At 36.1% G+C, this 25,564-nt stretch overlaps 1 protein-coding gene across 3 annotated transcripts; it reads right to left on the bottom strand.

The window, feature by feature from the left end:
* Window positions 1–412: 412 nt before the first annotated feature.
* LOC102581098 (probable ubiquitin-like-specific protease 2B) lies at window positions 413–25,346 on the bottom strand. 3 transcript variants are annotated; one of them, XM_006351151.2, is made up of 16 exons: window positions 25,017–25,344; window positions 20,117–20,397; window positions 19,940–20,027; window positions 19,795–19,844; window positions 17,557–17,757; window positions 17,391–17,466; window positions 13,061–13,160; window positions 12,292–12,366; window positions 9,527–9,658; window positions 8,942–9,142; window positions 8,806–8,861; window positions 8,633–8,729; window positions 7,329–7,419; window positions 4,962–5,084; window positions 2,192–2,602; window positions 413–1,297 (listed from the first exon to the last, which is right to left on the bottom strand). In XM_006351151.2, exons 1-16 carry the CDS (start codon window positions 25,105–25,107, stop codon window positions 704–706), a joined length of 2,667 nt encoding a protein of 888 aa, XP_006351213.1. In that variant the 5' UTR covers window positions 25,108–25,344; the 3' UTR covers window positions 413–703. The 3 variants fall into 3 exon arrangements, with proteins under 3 accessions (XP_006351213.1, XP_015165860.1, XP_015165861.1); XM_015310374.1 differs by having other exon boundaries at window positions 13,061–13,175; XM_015310375.1 differs by having other exon boundaries at window positions 1,240–1,328; window positions 13,061–13,175; window positions 25,017–25,346.
* Window positions 25,347–25,564: the final 218 nt, after the last annotated feature.

The following is a 25,564-nucleotide window of genomic DNA, read 5'->3' on the forward strand; positions in this document are numbered from 1 at the left end:
TGAATAGGATCTCGAGAGACTCTAAACAAACCAGTTGATATAAGTATGAGACTATGATAAACAACAAAACAATATGAAATGAATAATAAAGCTAAAAGATTATAGTAAAACCTTTTTTTTTCCAACTCCAAGCGTAGCATAATAGAGAAAGGGGCATCAGATGTTTCTCATTGTGACCTGAAATTTGTTACTCATTTCAGGGTTGGTTAATTTGCCATAAGTAATTTTTCTAGGTGTTGCAACAAAAATGCAATCAGACAGTACAATTTTTCGACGAAGGAGGTTCACTACAGGTCTCCCCCTCTAGTGATCTTCTCCGATTAGAAGGAAAAAACTGATCCTGTTCCAACTAACTTTTGAAATCTTAGGGATCATTTATCACAAACTCAGCCTACCATAGAACCCTTGCAAATAAAGCAGTATAAAATGGACATCTCTACATAAACAACTGAATATACGTTAGGCACCACAGAGATGAGAAACTAAAACAAGACCTCAATCATGATTAGTCCAAAGAATCCCTAAATGGATGCAACTAAAACCCCAGTTAAGAGCATTTACAAAAATTAAGATGTTGGGTGTACAGACAACCCACTGAAAATCTATTCACAGGATGGGGTATGCAGCTAACAAATGATACTCTTGTATTCCTAGTACCATGAGAGCAAAGAATGCTTCATAAGACTCCCATAGGTCATCAAATCTACAAATGCAGATCATGCGTCACACTACTTCTAAATGCTACTTCCTCATCATCCAAGGGTGTAAGCCGCCTCCTTTTCACATTGTGTTCAGGATCTGCTTCTGAGCCAGAACCATTACCAATGAGCAACAAGCTTTTACATGCAAGGTTGACATTTCCATGGATATCATATGGGTTCTCCTGACCGGAGGTGACAGGACCAGTACCACTGTTATCACGAGTCTCAATCGAGGATTGTGCCAAAGTGATGTCCAGCAACTCGCCAGCAGTATCATCTCCATCAACCAAACAGTCAATACTTGACTTTGGACGATCTATTTTCTCATCTGAACTCATATTTTGATCTACTTTGCACAGTTCTACAACCTCAACTTCTAATTGTTTCTCCGTGTCACGGACTGAAGTAGTTGGTGATGAGTCCAATTCCTCATCCACATCTTGGACAACTGACACATCTGGGATCCAGGAAGTTCCCGCAGCAAGAGACCCAGATGAATATGAAAATGCACAGGGTTCAGATCCATTCCCACCCAGATGCAAAAGGTCTGTGTCAGTTGCTGTGTACGCAAGATGATCTCCAGCTTCCATCTCTTCCTGTTTAAGGTCATCAACAACTCAGTGACTTCTAGCAGAGTTTAAACACAAGAAAACCTAATCAATTTACGGCAAATAAATGCATATAAACAGAATCAAAACCCTTGGCAAAGTGAACTGGTACAACCAAAATCAGTTGATTCGAGATCCAACTAAGACAACTGGCTAACATCCATGCATGATTAAGAGTTTAAAACAAGCAGGAGAGGTCAACAAGAAGCAACGTAGATTACACCCTCCAAAAGTGGAATTAGTTACAGCATCATAAATCTGATTTCTCTGACTAATATCTTTGCAAAAATTCTACACACTTGCTTCAAATATAAATATCACCCAGCACTTGTTCAAAACTATCACCCCTGCCTCTCTTACCCTATTATTTTTAATTAAAAATAAAACAAACAATTCCTAAACTACATTAATATTCTTCCTACTATGACACATAACATAAGAAAAGTAGACAGGTTGGACTGTTTAAAAAATGATTTGTTGTTTCCTCCCTACTCCCTCCCCTCCCTGAGTACACAAATACTCAATAAATGGATACAAGTGCCTCTAGAAAGCATTTTACAAAACATTAGTACATAAAAAGTGTCAAAACTTCCCAATTGGCCAAAAGGAAATTAAATCTAAATGGAGTGTCCAGCAAACTTTATGTTATCACATTAATTTTCAATATACTGCTCCTAGAAGACAGCATCCTTTTCTCCTTTGGAACCAAAAGGAAAGGGAAAAGTAAATGGAAATAGGATGATAGTTATCTTCGTGATCTGAACTACAATATTACCAAAAGTTCTTATCTTCATGTTTATGTGTACCAATTTGAGAACTATTGAACCTAGTTGCAGATACATACAACATACCAGTATTTCTTGAGAATAAATAACAACATACCTGTATTGGCGGTAATGAACTCCTGAATTCGTTAAAAGATGCTGCGTGACCAAAACCCATGTCAAGCAAAGGTTCTTCATCAGATTCAGACTCAAAAGAATCATTTAAACCAAAGCCTGAATCATTAGCACAAACACCCCTGAGAGAGGAAGTAGGAAATGGGTTTATCTCAATAGCTTGAGAACGCGGTAAATTGTCTGAACTCTTTGATGAACCAAGTTGATCAGATACTAATTCTAAAGTATTTTCATCATCATTGCTTGTCTTGAGACCACCTTCAGGATAGCAACTATTACTCACACAAGAGGGAGATTTTTCGAGAGAAAGATTCTGGAGGAGGTTACTGATCAGTCTTTGAATTGCACTTCGCTTTATAGAAGGCTCATATGGTTGAAACCAGTTTATGCTGAGCTGGATTCAAAATAAAGTAGAGAAACTTTTAGGTATAAAACTCATCAACTACCTAAAGTTTTCTCAAAGAAATAAGAGCCATAAATCACAAGCAAGAATCAGAAAAAGAGGAAAAATAAAGAATGCAAGAAAAAAAAACACAAACATCATAGGGAAATATTAATCGAAGAGAACTGAGAAGAATGATGTCAGCAGAAGGGAAGAAAGGAAAACATACAGCAGCAAGACAAATTTCATGAGGATTTGAAGTAGAATTTTGCAGATCGTCCCAACATGCAGACCCAAAGGTCATTGAAGCATCAAATGTCGTTTTTCTTCTCTTTGCGTTTGTCATGTAGTATACCAATCCTAGATCTTAGGATATGGACTTTCATAACCAGGAAGAATTCTAGACTAAACAAGGTAACTCCTACTCTATGTCAGCTATGTGGAAGTAGCAGAGAGCTCTGTTTAGACAAGACCAAGTTCCTCAATTTGGAAAAGATAAATTTTTCTTCATTTTCACAGCAGGGAGATGACCTCTATCCTATATTTTTTTAATTTTTTGACAAAGGTAACAATTTTGTGTATTAATCTTTAGCACTAAAGGCTGGGATCCCAAATTTACATCATAGAGCTACATACAGTTGCGTGTACTTAAAACAAAACAAAACTAAACTAGATCCTACTTCATCTTACAAAGGACCTAGGATATCTCTAACCGCTATAGGATCATCTACATACTCCGAACTGCACCAATAGCAAAAAGTGATTATGCAGTTCATTTTAATCTTGTGTAAAGGACTACTAATACTCTCAAAGTATCTCATATTTCTCTCCTTCCATATGGTCCACCAAATCACTGCTGGGACAATCCTCCATCTGCTTTGGTCTGTACTGCCACTGCCTTCATTGTTCCAGCTTTCTATAGCCTGACTTGCCCTTTGTGGCATGGTCCAGTTTTGTGCCCCTGAAGCTGGTAAATAAGTGCCACAGTTGTCTAACCACCTTGCAATGAAGAAACAGATGGTTTATTGTCTCTGCCTGTTGCTCACAAAAAAAACATCTAGGACACATATGTATTCCCCTCTTCATTAGATTCTCCTGTGTTAGTACCGCCTCTATCCTTTATTCCCCTTTCTTACTTTGAAAGTAGTTCAATTGCCATGACACAAATACTTCAAAATGGCTGAAATATATATATATATATAGTCTGTCCATAATCCATCCCTAAAAGTTGCCTCATTTATCTCTTTTCTTTAGCTCTTCCTTCTCTATATCTTGGGAGAACGTGTGGTCATGGATGGCGAAACCAATAGAACAACTAAGTCCAGTAAATATTTTTAACACTCAGCTGACTAACAAAAATTGTATATTCTGGTTACGGAAAAAACTAAGAACTGCACAGGGGAACTGATTTTCTGGGGAAAAAATCAACTTAAAAATCACGGTACTGTTATAAGAATGTACAATCTCTTCTCAGAATCAATTGCTCGTGAAAGCAAAAGGAGGAAGAAACAATCTGAAGCTGCAGCATGCTTGATGCAACATCGCTCTAATTAAACCTTTCTTTCTTTTTTGTCAAGTGAATCACCGCATCTTGAGAATGAAATTGGAGGGGAGTTACTCTCCTTGGGGTTTTTGATAAATAGGTATCCTGTTTGAGAATGAAATTGGAGGGGAGTTACTCTCCTTGGGGTTTTTGATAAATAGGTATCCTGTTTGAGAATGAAATTGGAGGGGAGTTACTCTCCTTGGGGTTTTTGATAAATAGGTATCCTGTCCTTCAAAACCACTAGGAGACAGGGCTCATTGAATTTCTGAGCGTGTTTTGTCACAGGAATCAGAAAAGGGGTAAATGGCTGTTCAAAATCATAGGGTGATAATGCACCTATTGCCTGAAAAAAGGTAATGAGCAGACTCCCAACAAGCCGTAGGAGGGAATAGTACATTATTTATTTGTTAACGCAGGTAAGCCAAGTTTCCGGTCGCTAGAAAATGAATATTAATTGCATGAACAGTTTACTGGTCAATGCCAAATTGTGCATCAAAAAGTTGGCAAACAATCAGAACATGTATTGAATACCAATAAAGTAACAGAGATGTAAAAGCAGCTCAATATTTTCTTCTGGCATTACTGCAGATCAGACATAAAATTCTTCCAAGTGATCTCAAAACTATGCAAGGTTTCTATTTCTGACTCCACATCTATGATACTGATTAATGGATTCTTAACTGAGAGGCTTCAAATCAGAATAAAGGAGATAAAAAAATAATGCCGCTTCCATCCATTCATATACAAAGTGATTCAAAATCATAAAAGGCAGCACAAGTTGAGAACTTTGAATACACTGAAGTGCAAATCAAGTACTGCACTTACAAATTCATTGTGGTAGTTCTTTATACTGTATGGATTGATACCAGCAGGATCTTCCTCCAAAAAACTCTCCACATAGTGTAGTAAAAAAAGGCCACAGTCCGATAGATTTTGCTGTTGCGGTAGCTACCATGGATGAAGAGAAAATGTAAGTAAGGTTATACTCATTCAAACATATGCAAACTAAGAAAGCTAACCATCAAAAATCAAACAATCTCTTAGTGGAGAAAAATTAGAAAACCTTGACTTTTATCAGTTAATTGGCAGATGAACAAGTAACTGGGGTTCCAAGAACCCCTGCCATCACCATCAGATTTCTCTTCACAGTTCACACTGAGCATGCCCAAATACAGGTAGCATGACTCACATCCTATGCAAAAGAGCAAGTATTGCTCATGTCTCTAAGAGTCTACAACACTGCAATCCAAAAATATTGCTTGGCACAGGTTCTGTAAACTGGAACCCTATGTCCCAAATTATAGAAGACTTGACTAATGAATAATAGAAACCAAGAGGTCACAGTACTCAAATTGAAGTATGTCCAAATTGAGTCAAATTTGTAATGATTTATATCTTTAGTCCGAAGAAGTCTAGTATTTATCCATTTGCAGAAAGCATTGAGTGAGGAAATATTTCCAATTTAAGAAGCCTGTCACATTAGGTGCATTCAACAAAGTTAGGGAAGTTATCACATTGGGTTCTATCTGATGAGGAAGATGGTGATTTTTTATAATTTGGAAAAGGGAGTGTAGATTATTTTCTTAACAAATTCTACATGTTATTTTTGCTCTATCGTATCATCCATTAAATCGGTTCATGTTCAATGCACTAACTAAAACAGAAAATTTATTACATAGTAGTAGTAATACAAGAATAACTATCTAAATGCAATTAGGTCTAAGAATGGGGACAAAATCAAGTTATCAAAAAGCCACCTCTGACCCCATCCCCACAGGGAGATAAACCCCCCCAAATCCCCAATGATTCTAAATCCCTCCAATAACATAAACTCAGCTTTCTTCATTTCCAGACTCTCCATCTTCCTTTCGTCACAAAGTAACATGATTTCCCCGTGCTGGTATATAGTTATACCCCCCCTCCCCCTCCCTCATCCCTACCCTCTTACATTCCAACTAATGATTTACTATCAAGCAGCAGCTACTTTACCTTTCACCCCCTTATTCCCCGTGCTGGTATATAGTTATACCCCCACCCCCCCTCCCCTCCCTAATCCCTACCCTCTTACATTCCAACTAATGATCTTACTATCAAGCAGCAGCTACTTTACTTTTCACCACCTTACTCCCTTCTCCCTCCCCTTTCCTGTCTTTTTATTCCTTTATTCATACACCACTATTTTGTCTCCCCTTTTGAGTCATCGTCAGTTGCCCCCACCCTACCCATCATGTTACTAGAAGATCCATCAGTAATACCTCTTGATCCTTGCTCAATGTGAAGTAAAGAGGTCAAAGACTTCGACCTCCATTTCTATAAATCCCAGGGACTGAATAGCACTGTCCTCGTTGCAACCATCAACCCCCAGCAGCTTCAGAAACTAAGGAATTGTCCATGCCCACACCACTAGGGGCCTTACCTGTTCCCTCCCCATTTTGTATTTAGAGCTGCCTGAAACAAAACTGCATGCCCAAAAGGAAGATGACCTTCGTCACTGGCACTCATTGGAGAACTGACCAAGCATGTAGTCGAACTGACCCTTGTTCACGAGCATTGCATGGTTCTGACCCTTACACAGGCCATTCTGACCCCCACCTACCCCATGACTCAAAGTCATTCTCTTCCATTGAATTTTTAAAAGTAACACTATTATTCCAAGTTATGTGTTAAAGAAAATAGATACACAAATGAAAAAGATTGGATCCTATGTAACTTTGGAACAAATTCTTTCAACCTACAGCCTTTAACATGTTTGGATAATGAACACTATTGTAATGATATAACCGACAACATAACTAAGTATAAAAATTCAACTTCATGGTGACTCTTTTCCAATAAACTGTCATACATCCCATACACTTACCTTAATACCATTCTCCCTCAGTGAAATTTATCTGTTCTACCTAGTTTGTCTTTCACAACCTTCACCTTTAAGAGACTAGAGACATTACCAGCTGTATATCAAAATATTCATATAAAGGAATCCTGAGGGTGATGACAACCTCAAGTTTAACAGCCCACTTGCATCACAATCAACTAGAGACCATGACTCCAGCACAGACAGGCAATGTCAAGGTAAAGAGTAAAATATCATCTCATAAACTTGAAATCTATTCATACTGAACATTCAAATTCCTCATATGAGACAGCTTTTTGTATAACAGTTGGAATGGACAGTGAAACTTCAGGTTGTACCTCAAGACTGAGAAATCTCAAATTTTGAAAATTCGAAGAGACAACATCAGACGTTTCCTTTGTCCTCTCTCTCCACTCCTCGCAAAGGTAGCTGTTAGGAAAAGATGAAAATAAAAAAGTCAAATTCAATCAATTTGATGCTACAGAAAGGAAAGCAACTGCAAAGTAAGATGGAAATGACAAAACTCATAAAATTCTGTAGCATGGAAAATTGAGGCCGTGCAATACAACCCTCTAGTAGCTCTCTGTCAGCTAAAGGCTCATTAACTTCTAACATTCAGTCTCTAAGGAAGTAAACCCGACCAATACACCTTTTCAATAGAAACAATGGATTGTTTACATAAAACATCTTACACGCATTTTTTTAACATTAAGTGCATCTTCCCCCAACTCCTTTTTGGTTCAGGGTGGACGGAATGGAGACTGAAGTGAGATTTCCATTCTGAAAGGTTTGTAAAAAACTGTTCATATTGTTAGATGAAAAAAAAAAATTGACGGCACATTTTAATGAGTAGGCTTTAGGTGGATCACACGATGTATGGAGGTCGAATACAACACCGGGCAGGTAGAGAATTCCAACCTGCTTGGGTAATGTGAGGATTAACATGGTATCAAAGCCAAACACATCACTATTCTTGATTTACTCAATGTTGTGGCCCCGTGTTATGTTGTTCACATTAAAAATGTTCAACCTGGTGCGAAGTGATGTGAAATATCACACATTGGTTTAGGGACTGAACTGGGTGTAATATTGGACAATCCTGACCTCCTAAGCTAATTTAGCAATTGACTCAGGTCCAAAGTCTATTTTCAGAACAAAAGTGATTGACATGTATACAAAGGTGATATGAAATATTAATCGATGAAAAATTATTTATACTTTGGGTAATGCTGATTGATACCTTTGGAGATTTCATTACTAAGAGAATGAGGAAAAGGAGACACCTGACTAATGTACCCTATTGTCCCTGCCACTTTCAAAGCAACAAAAGAAAAGTATTACATAAATACATAATTATCTTAGTAGAACCCAACTGTCTCTGTTTGAACAATCTCAACCCCACATCCACTTACTGCTTCTTTAAAGACGAGATATAAAATTTGCATCATCTATTGTCTGGGAAGACAAGTTTAATTTAGAAAAACATCCATACAGCTTGGTAGTGATATGACCAGTGACAATTCAAGCATCACTGCCTGTTGACCCCACTGTTTAGATAATTATTCTTGCATGTTACGCATGAAAATAGTACTATAAAGAACTCTCCCGAATATTAGTATCTGGTTAATGGAAAAACTGCTACCTTTGAAGAAGATTTTTGAGACCCACATGACTTCCCCTAAAAGAGTCCATGTGTAATATACATGGTACTCTGACTGAGCTCGCTGCAGTATCATCATCTGAAAAACACGAAGCAATTTCTTAGGGAAAACAGTGAGACAAATGCAGAAGTCAAGTGATATATGATGAACTTGCCTGTAAAGTTAGCCACTTCACCAGGATGGCATATGACGATCAGACTCCAGTGATAACTATCATTATAGAAAATAAGTTACTTATGACTAATGAAAGAAGATCACCTCTACAGAGAACAGAAGTTCAAGTATCTTACTTGTAATTCACCGGAATGAATACAAAGTCCTTATCAAATAAGTTCACTTTCCTTGTCCACTTACGGACACGCAAAAAAGCAGCATGGCCATCAAATGCACTGTTCGGATCTTTATCCATATCAGCCAACTTTCGAAAGAAGAAACAGTTAAAGAAATGGTATCGTTGCCTCTTTTCTGGTGGAATTTTGTTCTTTAAATACCTGTCAGTATTTGAGTTCCAATTCATACTAAATGAGAATGGTAGCACATAAGGCAAACCCAAAAAAATTAGAAGTCGAGAGACAATATAGAAATCAACAGTCCTCATGTATTATTCACAAAAAAGTTCCAATTGTGAGGAAAAAGATGAGCCATATATACGTGTGTGCAATTTCACTATACATATCATTATAAGGATTAATAAAAAAACATGATGGAGAGTGAAATAGTAGTAAATACTCCTCCATTCTTAATTCGAGGCTACAAAAGAAAAGGCATGAAGCATGCACTAAGCATGGTTACAAGCTTCAGAATATATGTTTCTCCATTTTGGGCCACAAAATATATGATGGTGTGACAACAAGTAATAGCAACGAAGAACTTACATTATGTAGAAATCAATAATTGTATCATTGACAAATGTATCTGGTGCCAGAAGATCGAAGTCCCTCTTACTAATGCAAATAGCATCAGGATCCCCTTTAGGATAAATAACTTCTTCAAGCGGCTCACTGTAACTGCAAATTTTAAATTTCTTCAGCATCAGAAACTCAAAAAGAAATCTTTGTTTGTTTTATATAACTAGTTACCCCTAACAGTTAAAAACAGAAAGACCAAATTGTACAAGCAAAAAGTCGCTTCTTTTTGCACCAAGAAGTCATTCAAATTGTACAAGCCAAAAAGTCCCTTTTTTTTTGCACCAAGAAGTCATTTGTTCTCAATCCATTTTCCTAGTGAGGCCAGCTAAAAATTACACTGAAAAGGATTAAAAAGGGCATGACATCCTGAATCTCACCACAGACAACAACCACAGCTTAAAAATAGCTAAGCTCGCAAACTGGGAGAACATGTCAAGGAGCAGAGCTAAAAAATATATTCCTTAATCTTTACAAATAAACGCAGTGCAATGGCATAGGTTTCAATATTCTATAATTATGCAAATTTAACTTAATAAATATCATGCATATCAATTAGGGACATTTATTACTATCATCGTGTATTATTTCCTGATTTAGAGCATCTGTATACACTATTAAAAAACCCAACAGATTAAGAAAATGATCAATCTAGGCATTCCAAAATCTTCTCTTCTTTCTCCACATCTCTATTTTTGTCAACATGGTATCAAAGCTTTTTGTATCCCTTCTCTATAACCTTTATTACAAAAAGTCCCTATATATCATTTTCTTCTATTCACCAAAAATAAAAAAAGAACTCTGATGAATATACTAGAACCAAATCAATTCATCTTTAGTCAAAGATTTTTGAACCACACTACCCATATAAACACATAATCCACCACCACCAACCCCGTCAGCAGTATCAACATGTGTGAAAAAATGTGCCTTTTTGTTAAACTGAGGAATGCTAAGGGCAAACTAGCACAAGGTTCAAACCTCGGTGGATAATTGGCCCACCGCTCTACGTTTCTTCACTAAATACCAGGCCTTTGTCTACAGTAGAGTCCAAACTCATGACATGCGCCTAACTCACATGTCATGTGATGTGCTCTCACCACTGAATTAAGACCTTGGATGATGTCCACATGCCTCTTATATGTCCGAACCATGTACCAGCATGTATCATCTTCGCCAATGACCTACTCTTGACAATGATACAACTCTATTGAGGTAGAACTCACAGTCCAGTATCACCATCTTTATATGAACCTAAATAGTTTCCCATGGAAGAATGGTTTTAAGGTTCAAAACTCTCTTCTTCATTAAATTCTGGTCAAATCCAGCTCAGGAATGGTTCAAAATTTTGTTCTCTCTCTTCCTTTTGACCCTTCAAAGTCTAGATATGTTCCTCTCTCTCTTGCAAATCCTCCCTTGTATCGGTATGTCAATCTTGGCTTTCGTTAAGTTCTAATGTCACGATTATTATCTTACTTGTAGAAACCGGCACTATAGACAATTATTATCTTACGTCTAAAAAGTCGGTATAATTTTTTTTAAAAGGTGAGAGTAGAAGAGGAAAGAAAAAGAAAAAAGAAAAGGTGAGACAAGAAAAGGAAGAAAAACTAAGTGCAGCGAAATAAAGTGGAAGAGGCGGTAGACCAGCCTCATCTCTTTGGGAGAGGAGTCAGGCCAAACTCATCCCACTACAGTCATAAGTGCAGTGAATCTGAGCCTTGAACCTTGGGCCAGTTCTTGATGTTAAGTGGTAACGCCCCCTTACCATGTTTAGTTCATTCCACTCCTTGGGCCATGTTTACGATATAGTGATTTTATTTGTGGAATTATTTAAGACATGTAGGCATTCATTAATTCACAAATCTTTTAAGAGATCTCAATCATACATTTAAATGATAAAAATATAATTAATGTTACTTCGTATTCTTGTTACAATTAGCAAGTTGTATTTTCATATATTTTGAATTTTATACGCCAAATATAGTTCATTTCTTGTCCAAAAAAAGAATGACAATATTGTTTTATTAAATCAACATTTTTGTTGACGTACAAGTTTTTTGACGACTTTTTGATACTTTTAGCAAATAGAATATTTGATTTCTGATACATTTTACATGATTTCTAAATGTATAACTTAAAAGGTTTGAAATTCATGCTTAAATGCATGTTGTAAAATGCGATCCAAACCTCTTAATATAGTCTCTTGGGACTTATGGAGGCATTTTTTAGCATATCTCATACAACAACATCATACCCAGTGTAATCACACTAAGTGGGGTCGGGGTCTGAGGAGGGTAGAGTGTACGCGGAGCTTACCACTACCTCGTGAAGGTAGAGAGGCTGTTTCCGAAAGACCCTTGGCTCAAGTGCGTCAAACCCAAGTAATAGAAGAAGAAAACAATGAAGAATGCATAGCAGTTAAATAAGAAAAGCAGTGTAAAGACAACAAAAAAAGCAATAACTACAACAAAATATTGTGATAATCGAAACACAATACACAACAAATGGAGATAGACACCAAAAGCAAGAACTACAAGTGTACAACTAGTACTACGACAGGTACAAACAAGCCTAAACCCTCACAGGTAAGACAAGACTCTACCCCTACATTTTTCTACCCTAATAAAAACATTGGATATAAAAGACACCTATTAACACATAAAAATAGAGAGACCCTTGCAGTAGCAGAATCTAAATCTCCAGCTGCAGAGAGTCTAACAAACAGCTTCACTAACCTTGGAAAATATTTCTTAGGTCGCTGATTTGATGTTTCCCCTTGTGAATTCTCCCTCCATTCTTCATTCTCATTCCTACAAGACCAGGTGATCAAAGATAAGAGGAGAATAACACAACTACAACATAATGTATAAAAGAAGAGCTTAAGAACAAGGTCCACATATGGAATAAGAACAGAAAAGGAGTGTCACTGAATCAATCAAGTTCAGATTAGATCAGAGACAGCCTAAGTTCTTGGCCACTAATTGCAAACAGTGGCTTGATGAAACTTAAAGCAATGTTACTGTCCATGCATGTGGAAGGCGCACTGTCATCATGTCTGATAATAAGCAATTGTGAGCATTTCTGGGACTCTTTAAAATATCAAAATATTACTTCAATAAAATTAGAAGGTAGACACCAGCCTGCTGAGAAATGGCTTAAAATGGTATAGGAAAGCAGGCATTTCAGTCTAGAAGAAACTCTAGACCATAGTAAGCAGCCATGTTCTGGAGCCTATTCATACATCTTTAGCAGTTGAAAAAAAAATATCAGGTATATCTCTAGCAGTAATTTTCCCTCTAACTATAAAAGAATGAGAAAATGTTACTCCAAGGAAAATTAACCCCACTTGTTAGAACAGATAACAATTCAAAATCCAGTTTAACAGAAAAAAACCACCCTTCATTCAACAAAAACTAGCAAAAACAAAGAGAAGATAAATATCCACATTAATTCTACAACCAAAAGCAATAGCACAAGTGAGAAATGGTGATTGAAAGCACTCACTGGTAGTTCCATACTGCCTTGTAGACATCCAAAGATTGAATTGCTTCACACTTCTCAGACAAGTCAAAATCATTAACAGCAAACTCCACCTCCTCAATACCTTTGACATTAAGAACTTCAGCATTCATTAACAGAAGCAAGACATATTTATCAGAGGAGAGAACAACATAGGGATTTCAAGGAAACAAGCAGTAAATGAGGTCAAGATATCCTCAAAAAGCGACATCAGAAATTTTGAAACAAATAAGAGTCTAACAAAAATTCACTTTGGATGTCATTTGACACTATCTTTTTTTTTTGGAAACTGGTAACGTGTCATTTGACGCTATCTTTCTGCCTTGCACTATTTCAATGCCAAGAAAATTGTTCTGCCCAGACCAAAACTGGACTAGTTTTAACTTCAAATACTCTCGTATTTCACTCAATCCAAATTCACCTCAGAACTACAAGTTTAGCATGCTCCAACCAAACTTTACCTTCTGCACTAACCACAAATTCACAAAATTCATCAAAAGGAACATATGGTTCTCCCATAATTGCAAGCAATGTTAGGACTTCCTCTGTAAAAGAACAGTGCACTATCTAGTGTGTGTTACACTCATTGCTATGTCTGGTTGTTTAAACATTACACACTAGTTAGGAGAAATAACATTTATTTTTCTCCTAACTCAAAGCGAATCACAAGTGTTTAGCCTGTCATTCTCTATAGACTGTTAAAGATTTAATTCCGGAAGGAAACTTCACTTTTAAAATGGAAGAATAATGCAAGCCAATAGGGTCCTAAAATTGTCAAGAGGATCTAGAAAGGACAAGAAGATATCTCCTCTCTGTGAAGAGGATCTAGAAACGACTGAGTTGTATAATGTCGTTTTCAAGACGGTGTAGATGCCCGAAACATGGAGATGGAGTACGATGATTCCGTTGTACAAGAACAAGGATGGCACTCAAAATTGCAACAACCGGTGCAGATGAGGGTATGGAGGATCATGACTATTTCTGTGAACCAATTTGGATATATGTCGTGGCGCTAGACTACAAAATCCATTCATCTCGTAAGGAAACTGGTGGCGCAGTATAGGGAGAGGAAGTTAGACGTACATATGGTATTGCATCGACCTAGAAAAGCTTATGACAAAGTTCTCAAGGAGGTTCTATGGAGATGTTTGGAGGCTAAAGGTGTACTTGTGACGTACACTAGGTCGATTACAGACATGTACTATGGAGCCAGGACCTGAGTAAGGACAATGGAAGGAGACTCACGACACTTTCCCGTGTTAATGGGCTTGCACCAGGGATCAACCCTTAGCCTGTTTTTATTTGTCTTGGTGATGGATATATTTGTTTTGAAACTGGTAAATGTGTGTATTCCTCGACATTAAGGACATGATGGACATCATCAAAAATTGTTAGATAAAAAAAAACAACTAGAAAAGAAGATACTTACAGAGATCTTAATAAATCTACAAACTGATCTTAATAAATGTGTCTTGGTGATGGATATATTGACACGACAAATTCAAGATGAGGTGTCATGTTGTATGTTATTTGCCGATGACACAGTTTTGATTGATGAGACTCGCAACGGAGTTAACGCTAAGCTAGAGGTTAGGAGATAGACCCTAAAATCTTAAGGGTTCAGGTTGAGCAGGACCAAGACTAAATACTTGGAATGCAATTTCAGTGATTTGACACATGAAGCTAATGTGGAAGTGAGGTTTGATACACAAGCTATCCAAAAGAGGGGTAGTTTCAGGTATCTTGGATCTATTATCCAAGAAAATAGGAAGATTGACGAGAATTTCACTCAATGTAATGGTGCAGGGTGGATGGAATGGAGGCTCGCATTCAGAGCCTTGTGTAATAAGAAGGTGCCACCTAAACTTAAAAGGCAAGTTTTTTTTTGATAATAGTAACTGTGTATTCACACCAAAAAGCCCATCAAGCAAAAGCTGACTTAAAAGGCAAGTTTTTTTTGATATAGTAACTGTGTATTCACACCAAAAAGCCCATCAAGCAAAAGCTGACTTAAAAGGCAAGTTTTTTTTGATATAGTAACTGTGTATTCACACCAAAAAGCCCATCAAGCAAAAGCTGAACTTAAAAGGCAAGTTTTACAGAGTGGTGGTTAGACCAACTATGTTATAGAGCAGAATGTTGGCCAGTCAAGAACTCTCACATTCAAAAGATAAATGTGGCGCAGATGAGAATGTTGCGATGGATGTGTGGGTTTACTAGACGAGATAGGATTAAAAATGAGGATATCTGAGACAAGGTGGGAGTGACTTCGATGGAAGACAAGAATCGAGAAACGAGGTTGAGATGGTTCAACATTGTGATGAGAAGATGCATGAATGCCCCAGTGCAAAGATGTGAGAGGTTGGCTATGGATGGATTTTGGGGAGGCAGAGGTCGACCGAAAAAGTATTGGGGAGATGTGATTAGATAAAACATGGAGTAGTTGCAATTTAACGAGGACATGACCTTAGAAAGGAAAGTGTGGAGAAGACGAATTAGAATAGAAGGCCAATAGGTTGGAGGGCATCTATGCTAGTAAGTAGGAGTGTATTGTCATGTTGCCCTGACTATCAGACGTAGTACTACTCTTGTAGTTTCTTGTTCTTCGATTTATGTTACTATCTATTGTTTTGTGTAGTTCGATTATAGGAATATTGTTGTAGTACTATTCTGCTACGATAGGTTGTTTCACTTTTTTTCTAAATTGTTTTTGTCTTGAGCAAAGGTCTACCGAAAACAACCTCCCTACCTTACCTCTGAGGTAGAGGTAAGGTCTAAATACACTCTACTCTCCCCAAATCCCACTCTAAGGGTCTATACTAGGGACTATACTGGATATGTTGTTGTATCACAAAGAATGTAGAAAAGGTGTAAGTTCAAGGAACCATAACACTTTATAAGAAACAATATGGCAAGACTGAAGCATTGCGTACATAAAATGGTAAATTCAAGCAACCAAATCACTTTCTAAGAAACAAAATGACAAAACTAAAGCATTACATAGACAAGAAAGGTAACATATATGTGTATATACAACAGAGAGAGGGAAGTCCCTATCCACAGATCCTCCCCACATGTATCGTCAAAAGGAAGGAAAGAATAGTAAATTTGTCTAAAAACATAGCACGATAAAGTCTACATTATTGGAAAGCAAAAGGAAACATGATTTCATCTACAGTCTGTAGCCAATAATTTGTATGATTTGGTACCTTGCTTTAAAAATGTCATTTAATTGCATTTTAAAATTTTGATAATAATCCTCCATCTGTTATTTTATATGGTTGCATTTGATTGAGCAAGGAGTTTAAGGAAGAAAGTAAGATTATTGCCAAATACCAAAAGTATTGTTAGAATGTCTGGTCTAAAACATGCTATGATATTTCTATGTCTATTAAAGAACGATATTAAGGGTAAAATATGACGTTTAAAGTTAAAAGTTCCTAAATATAAAAATTTGCAAAGTGTTGATTTTTGGAATAGACCATAAAGGAAAGGAATTATGATTCCCAAAGTAGCTACTCCAAGCCCAAAATGTGTGTACTCACATCGATAATTGAAACCTACATCAAAGGACAGAAGAACAAAGACATGAAGAGAAAACAACTTGTCAAAATGTTAATTCCTTTGTATTTGCCAAGACATAGAGTTTCTACAAACAGTGAAACATTATTTAAATTCCTTAATAGTTTGCATAGCTTTGTTCTTATTCTCTTTTCCTTTAAGAAAGAGCTTAATTAAAAACTTCTGCATGTTCAACAAGAGTGCTCCCTCTCATAGCACGTTATCACGTTATCATGCTATCAACTGAAAAAAATCTAATGGTCCCTCGGAGAATTGATAACATTTTAGCAAGAAAAGTAGAAGCGGGCAAGCAGCAAAGAGTCAAACCTTGACCAATGAAAAGCTACAGTAAGTCAAAGTCTTAGATCTTAAGACGGTTCACTAAGACAAAAGGTTTAGAAGGGTCTTTATTATTTAGAGAAAATTACTTTTGCAGGTTATAAGCATCTCATGGTCCTAAGACCTCCAAAAGTGAAGAGGTTCACATACAAGAAACTCTAAACAAGAAACAAATTTCCAATTCATTTTCAAAGTTTACTCGTTTCTTATGGTTACTTTCATTACTAAAAAAAATATAGTGAGAGGGTGAAGAGTGAACTGGATTCAAAAATCATAACACCCCATTACTGATTCCCACTTAAGCATAATAATAAAAAACTTCAAAATAAGAAGAGCATAAAATTACAGATATAACTGGAGCACAACTGAAAAATGAATACATCCAGAGAAGAGCATGAGCAGCAGAACAGCATACCAGAAGTCTCTTGAGCATTTTCACCTTGTGTTGTTGATCTTTTATTTACATGGATCTTAAACACAGCTACGTCAAACTAAAAACAAAACAATGATACTTATCAGTCCCACGACATCTGCAAGCATCACACAACACTTGCTCGAAAATGTGTAATGATAAAACTCACCCTCCCTGACAAACGTGGTTGAATTTGGAATATGTCTTCAACTTCAAAGCGAATGCAAAAAGCTCCTGAATCCTCATTCATTGTTGAGCCTTTGACCTCAACACAATTACTGGAAAAGGTTACTGTAGTATCTGTCACTACGTAGGATGTTCCTTGATAATAGAGATAATCGGGACAGAAAACGATCGGGCTGTTTTCAAACTGCAAAACAGAAAAAATATTGGTAAATAAAGGATGAAATGGAAGACACTAAACTGCACAAGTCGTCAAATAATTTTAATTCCAAATGAGTTCCACTATTGTTGCCATCAATTAATTTTAATTCCGGATGAGTTCCACTACCATTGGCCATCAATTAGTTTTAATTCCAAATGAGTTCCACTACCGTTGGCCAACAAATAATTTAAAGAGACTTCAGGCCAAAGAAAAGCAGAAATCCTTGAATGTAGAAGCCTACAATATGAATTTTTCATAGATATATACCCAGCCTGCAGATGCCAAAACATTCCACTAGGACAGATTCAACAGAACAGCTTTTCAACTGCAGTGTTACTAGCTTTTAATATTCATGTTTTACTTCTTCGTGTAGTGCTATTGCTCATAACAGTATCATTTTTCTTTTTCAAAGTTAAAATGATAAAAGAGATAACATAGAACAATAGATGTTGTGGGAAGTATAGCATGGGACATGAAGTGTATGCGATAACATAGAACAATAGCTGTTGTGGGAAGTATAGCATGGGACATGAAGTGTATGGGAATGGCGTTTTTAATATTTCCACAAGTACAGAAGTCGCTCACGACTTTTTGCAACTACACATGATTTCATATCATTATCACTTTCAACATTTATATTTTACACATTGAAAACATAATATCAATGCAAATACAGTTTGTTTCGAAATGTAATAATGATATAGAGCATACAAAAAGGAGACATCACTTAAATCCAACAACTGTAGATCAGTAGATCCTTAAATCATTCACTCACTAAGGGCTCGTTTAATAGGATACATTGGAAAAAATAATGCACGCGTTAGCTCTATGTATTACTAATACCTTGTTTGGTACACCTTTTCAACCTATGTATAACTAACACTCTATTTGGTATTATGCTATGTATAACTAATACATGGGAAACCATGGTATTAGCAATGTAAGGGGGTTTTAATGCATGCACTAGCATGGGTAAAAGATATATAATTGGCCCTCAAAACCTTTTCCACATCTTTTTCACTATATTTGTGGAGGATATCTTTGTAAACATATAATTTTTTTAGAAATACTTGATGCATGTTATTTTTAGTCCACCAAACCAAACAATGCACAAGAAATAATCTCTGCATAACTAATGTAAGCATAATTAATATCGTTATTACTAATGTCAGCATTAGCAATACAGTCTATTCAACATTATTCTTGTACATAATACCAAACGACCCCTAATTGAGAAGGATTAGTGAGTGTTCAACAACAACGACATGCCCGGTGTAGTGTTACAAAAGTACAAAGAGCAAAAAAACTCTTGAGGTCTATTGGAAATTAAGCGCAAAGGAGCAAATAAAGTGTGGGCTATAATGAAAAAAGGCACAAAGAGAGCAAAAGATACAAATATATATGTTCAGCCTAAAACTAACAATTATAAGCATAAATGCAAATATCTGAAAAAAAGAGATTGAAAAAAACTACGATAAAGCAAAATATCAATTGTTTAGTGTTGCCTCTTTAGAAGAGGCTCATTGGCAAGGAAAAGTATGCTTTAGAGCCTTGATAACAACACTTAAGCAAGCACACATTAAGCGAGGCAAAGTGCTCAACGTGCTTTGAGTCTCACTTCAAGGCTTAAGCACACCTTTGACAACATTGACCCAATGTAATCCCATAGGTGGGGGGGTTTGAGGAGGGTACAGTGTACACAACCTTAACCCTACCTCCATACCTCATCGAGGTAAAAATGTTGTTACCTCAAAAGATCCTCAGCCAAATAATGCATATCAAAGCATTATGAAAAGGAGCAAACATAAGTAAAAGAAAACATAGCAAATAATAGAGAAAACATTACATAGCCTACAAAAAGGAACATCAATGGATTAGACTTTTGAGAGTATTCAATGCTATAAATTATTTACACAAAATATGAAGAAGGATTTCATAAATTGAGTTAGTGAGTATTCAATGCTATAAATTATTTACACATAATATGAAGAAGGCTTTCATAAATTGAGTAGCTATCATTACCATTCCCCAGTGGTCAAAGTGGTGATTTGATAATGGTCCATCTAAGATGTCTGAAATAAATACAACAAGCTAAGTAAGGAGACCATACAATATTGAATTGTTGTGATATTGGAGTAAAAGAATGATGCAGGCAATAAGAACAGACCATGATTTTCTGGAGTAGCAGATGAGTAGGATGCCGACTCCTCACTTGGGCTTTCATCAACATCAGAAACCGCACCAACTGATTCATCCTGCACATATTCCACCATTGAAACGGTAGGCTTAACAAAGTCTTTCAAAATCAAGAAGGTAGAAAGAAAAACATGGATTGTAAATATACATTGGAAGGAGGTCCAGAGAAAATCTCTTGAAAAGCTGTCCCTCTATATGAACTGCCTTCCAAGAAACTTCCACCTATGTGATTGTTAGGTTCTCTATCAGGATATCGTCTTTTGTTTGTTGAAGTAATATTTGGCATGCTGCCCAACCTCAGCATTCTCTCATCACTGCAACCTTCTGCATCCAGACTTGAGAGAGCACAGTTACCATTGAAATCACTGTCAGCTGCTTCAATATCTTCAGATGGTTCATCACCAGTCCCCTTCGAGTTTATATTTGTTCCTAGCGCACGTTAAATGAAAATTGACAAACAAAATTCATATAAAAATGTCAAACCAAAATTAATCCACAAATACAAAGGACTGATCTACTATTTCTTTTTGTTAGGCAGAACCAACCAGTGAACCAGCAAGAGATCACTTATTTGATACACCAGGGAACCTGCTTCATTTATCACAAATTAGGTATGTAAACCAACAGAATCTCAAGTTTTCCACAATGGGACATGCTATTTAGGCTACAGACGATCAGGTTTAACGGAATAATCTAACTACTAATTAATTGCCTGATGACCAATAACCCATAAACAATTAGAGGTGGCACTAATGGATAAATGGATAGCCAATGCGACGAATATGTTGAAAAAACTACCAAATACACCCATCAATTCATATGACCAAATTACCAATGAAGGCTAATGAGTAACAAACCCCTGGAACAACTACATAAAATACAAACATTATCCTAACATATTTTGTAATTCACTTCTCACACAGAGGAAAAAACATATTTTCCACTACCTTGTCAGCTTGGGTAAGAGAAACACACCAGTCAGTCCTTAAACAACCGACTTTAGTCATCAATCTAATTCTCTCAAATTTGATAAAATGACATGCAGTTAATACTAATTAGACTTGCATCTACCCCTTCTAGTAAATGAGAAGTGTGCAATAACACCAAAAGCATAAACAAGCTCAACTTAGAATACAGGTTGTATCTACTCCATTTTTGGAAAAAGTAATAAATTTCAACAGTAACACTTTGTTTGGATGGTTGTTACCCGTTGTATTGTTAGTTTAAATATAATGTTTGTTTTGATTGTTACTTAAATTTCATTGTATCGTATCGTTTAAATCCATTGTTAGGTAACAACGAAAAGACCCATTTTGTGTAATGACCAATTTGGTGTAATCGCGTCGTTACCTTAATATTTTCTTCTCATTTTATCTTTACCTATTATTTAATTATTTTATTTTATCATTTACCCTACCTTTTCATATTAGCTCTACCTTGTGCCCTACATTCCTGGTAGCAGGTTTATCATTCAAATTATAGATGTGTGACATTATGTGACGACGGAGAAAGACGCAATCTATCCAAACATTGTATTTATTAAGACATTACAGTACGATACAATACAATACATTATGAAACAATACGTAACAACCATCCAAACAAAGTGTAAAAGAAGGGCAACAACACAGCCATATACAAGAAGTATATCAAATGCAAACAACCTTACAAAAATATATTGGTTTTTATGAATAAATCCGATCTTCTATACATATATAAAAGACCTTGTGAGTGCCCCAAAAAAGAAATAAGGGATGAGCAACTATTTTTCAAGTGTGCAAAATCCTTCTCTACTTCATCAAAAACTTCATCCACATAAGTGATAAAGGAGCAACATCTCATGTTCTGCATATTTTCCCCATCTTCTAAAAGTCCAACTAAACATTGTTTCTTTCACACTATTTGGCATCACCAACTGAAGTCCAAACCATTTCAATATTTTCCATCACAAACAAGATGTTGTCCTTCCATGTAAAAGAAGATGATTCACAGTTCTATTGTGTTTTAACACATGAAACACCAATTGACACAAGCAGTCTTCCTCTTTCTCAAATTCTCCACTAAAGGTGTTCATTATTTAGTTTGGTCAATTTTTAAAAATAAAATAAAACCAAAGTAATTAGTCGGTTCTAAACTATTCAAACCATATCAAAAACAAACATAATATAAATTTATAATTTAGTTTTTGTATGTTCTGTTGATTTTCAATTTTGTTCGGTTTAAATTTTACCGACTTAAAAATCTAACTAACATAATAGGGAGTTAATTTTTAAGTGAATACTTATTGGGAAAGGATTGGTTGTTATCTTTTAAAGAAAACAAATGTTAAGCTAAAAAAAGGAGTTGTATGAAACACTCTGTCCAAGCTAGGCCAAAACCCCATTTCTTAAATTGAAAAAAAACTATGGCGTCTGAGCCAAATAACGCGCACCTCAACTGATTCCATGTGGTATCTACTATTTCTACCAACACATGTACCGGGTAACTCTGTCACCAAGACTTGGATAGGGATGTGTTTTTGCCTCTACTTGAATTTGAACATGAAACCTCAACCCGCTTCATTGATCACTAGGTCACATCCTTGAATGTTTCGATCTCTATATTTCTACGTGCTATGGCTAAAGTTGAACGATTGTTTTCTTTAGAGGAATGGACTAGGTTTGGACTGGGTGATTTGTCTTAAGAGCTAAAGGTCATTACTCTATAAGGAGTGAAACTAAAATGAAAAAATAAAATTACGATGAAAGTATTTAAAATTATTTATAAAAACTAATACTTCCTATGTTCCAAGATAAGTGGTGTTCACACCCCTTAAGAAAACTACTCACCCCAAGAAAATACGAATTGTTTTACTATCTCACCCTTAATTAAATGTCGGAAGATTGAAGTGGTTCTTTAATGGTGGAAACTCCATGTATAAAAAACAGGGGTAATTTTGGAAGACAAAAATTAATTCTTTTTTATCATGTAAAACACCACTTAACTGAAACAAAAGTAAAAGGTAAAAACACTACTTATTTTGGAATGGGGGATTTGATGTATATAATTTATTGGTTGGGTCGTTTTGTTTTTTAATAAAATAAGACAATACCAATTTTTTAAGTTTAAATAAATCAAAAAAAAGTATCAATTTATTTAATAAATTTGGTTTGATTTTCAATTTGGATCTATTTTGCAATTAACTATGAAGACCCCTATTCTCCTCCGTCAAGATCACCCCAACACACCTTTCTTGGACCTGAGTATCCACACCAAAAGACACAGAAAAGTTGACTCCTCCCTAATCAAAATTTTGTAATAGGTCTTAACAGAAAAAACATAGGTATCCCCGACCCAATCTCCCTATGCCATGGCTATCATGTATAGTTCTTGTTTGTGAATCAATTGACCGAACTTTAAAATTCTAAAACCTTCCAATGTTACAAGTCACTACTAAAACTAAAATACCAATGCATCCCCCCCACCCCCGCATTAGACTCCATAAATGTCAAAACTGGCATCTCTACGTGAACCCACACATATTTAGAAATGTTATTCTCACACCGCCTATATCTCCATAGACATACCATACTCGCATCACCCACCCTAAATGATATGTTCAAGTTAAACACTTCCCACCCCTTCAAGATATTACTCCATAGCCACACCCATAGGAAACTGAAACATTCTTTAGAGTTCTATCCCCCTTCAAAGACCCCATACTTGTTCTCAATCACCCCATTCAAAATGCATTCTCCTCTACCTCAAACCTCCATAATCACTTTCCCACTAGTGCTTAGTAAAAAATTCCCTATGGTGTTGACCCTAAGTCCACCCCAATACTTCAGTGTGGTGATGGTCTCCTAATTTACCAAGTGGAACTTCCTCTCCCCGCCTGAATCATCCAATAGAAAATCCCTTTGAAATGCAAAAAAAGAAGTTGAAAACCCTCTAGAAGTTGTTGAAAAAGTTAATCGTTAAAATCTTGTCAAAAAATGTGTTGTCACTTGTCACGACAATGAACAGCTAAGAACAATGCTGCTGCAAAAATGGTCACCAAGGAAAAGACGCAAAGTAGCCAAAAGAATCAGAAAATGAAGTGCAATGACGTTGGAGCAATCACTAGAAAAGGCATGGTACCAACAACATGTCACCAGGGAGATATGGATGTCACCATTACGGTCACGAAAAATTGGTGCATGCCACCAGAAGGGGCACCATAAAAAGAGATGGACGCTACCAAAATGGTCACAATGGGAAGCAAGAACTGCTACAACGTTCATGAGAAAGAAGTTACTTGTTCAATCACCGCAAAGAAGAAAAACTATGGAACAATGAGTAGAAGAAGAAAACATTGGGTAAATAGGCAGATTAGGGTTGTCCGCTGTTAAGTATAAACTACTTATGTCTCTAGCAAGAGTGTAGAGTGTAAAGGCTTTGAATCCTCTTGAGAAAAATAAATAAGGAATAGAGTTAATAGATAACTTAATAATACTAAATAGATGTGTAAGATACAACTAACATCTTAAATTTGACCAATCAGGGGCTGATTTCACTTCCAATCCTTAACACAAACTCTAACATTCTATCAAGCCAGCACCTGATCTATGAAAAATATACTAGTGTGTTCTATGTACCAGAGGTCATGAGTTTAACTTACACTCAAAATATAAACTGAATCCAACTCAGCTCAGGCACTGACTAACAGAATTCTTTTAACATTTCACATATAGAAAACTTAAAGAACCTCTAGTGTTAGGGGAACGCAAACTATTGAGTACTGGAATGCAAATATTGATCAATGGAGTGCAATAGATCTAAATGAAGGGAAATGAATATTGAAAATTCATAATACATGACCCCAACTAGCTTGTGATTGAGGTAGCTGTTGTTAAACACCAGAATTTCAACTCAAAAATTACAAAACAAAATAAAACGTGAACTACAATTACAAACACATATAATAAACTACAGTCTATAAGAAGACGAGAATTTCAACCCTATTCCATAAAAATGCCATAGCACAACGCAAAACCCAAAATTGTATTTGAGTAAACAGAAAAAAATACCATTTTCAGTGATTGTATAGTTGTTGCAAAACCTATTAGCCTCGATTTCGGAAGGCTGCTCCTCCTCTGCTTTGAACTCAAAAACATCCATAGCTGCTTCTATGAAACTGTTGATTACAAAAAGGATGAAAATTGAGGAGGATCAATAGCTAGGGTTTTGAGAAATAGAGCATTGATCACTCCGGTTTTGAGAAATAGAGCATTGATCACTCCATAAGGGTTACCAAAATCAAGAGAAATAGAATTGGGGATTAGAGAGGGTAAGGGCTTTTATTGATCCGAGCTGGGCGACAACAGAACAGCTCCGTTTAAAAAGTAAACGGTGTTTTGACCCGAAGTTTAGAAAAAGGGGTAAAAGAGTCGATATTAAAAGAAACTAGTCTATGATAATTATTTGTGTGTAATAATAGATACTTTATATATATTAAATCGTAGTTGTTACGTTATGAATATTAGTGTTTCCAAACTTAATTAGGCTAATACAAATAGTTAAGGACAGTTGCTTAGTAAGTGTTCTTTCTTAATTATCTTTTGTTAGACAGTAAATC

This window comes from Solanum tuberosum, unplaced genomic scaffold, assembly GCF_000226075.1.
Source record: "Solanum tuberosum cultivar DM 1-3 516 R44 unplaced genomic scaffold, SolTub_3.0 scf00133, whole genome shotgun sequence".
NCBI lineage: Eukaryota > Viridiplantae > Streptophyta > Magnoliopsida > Solanales > Solanaceae > Solanum > Solanum tuberosum.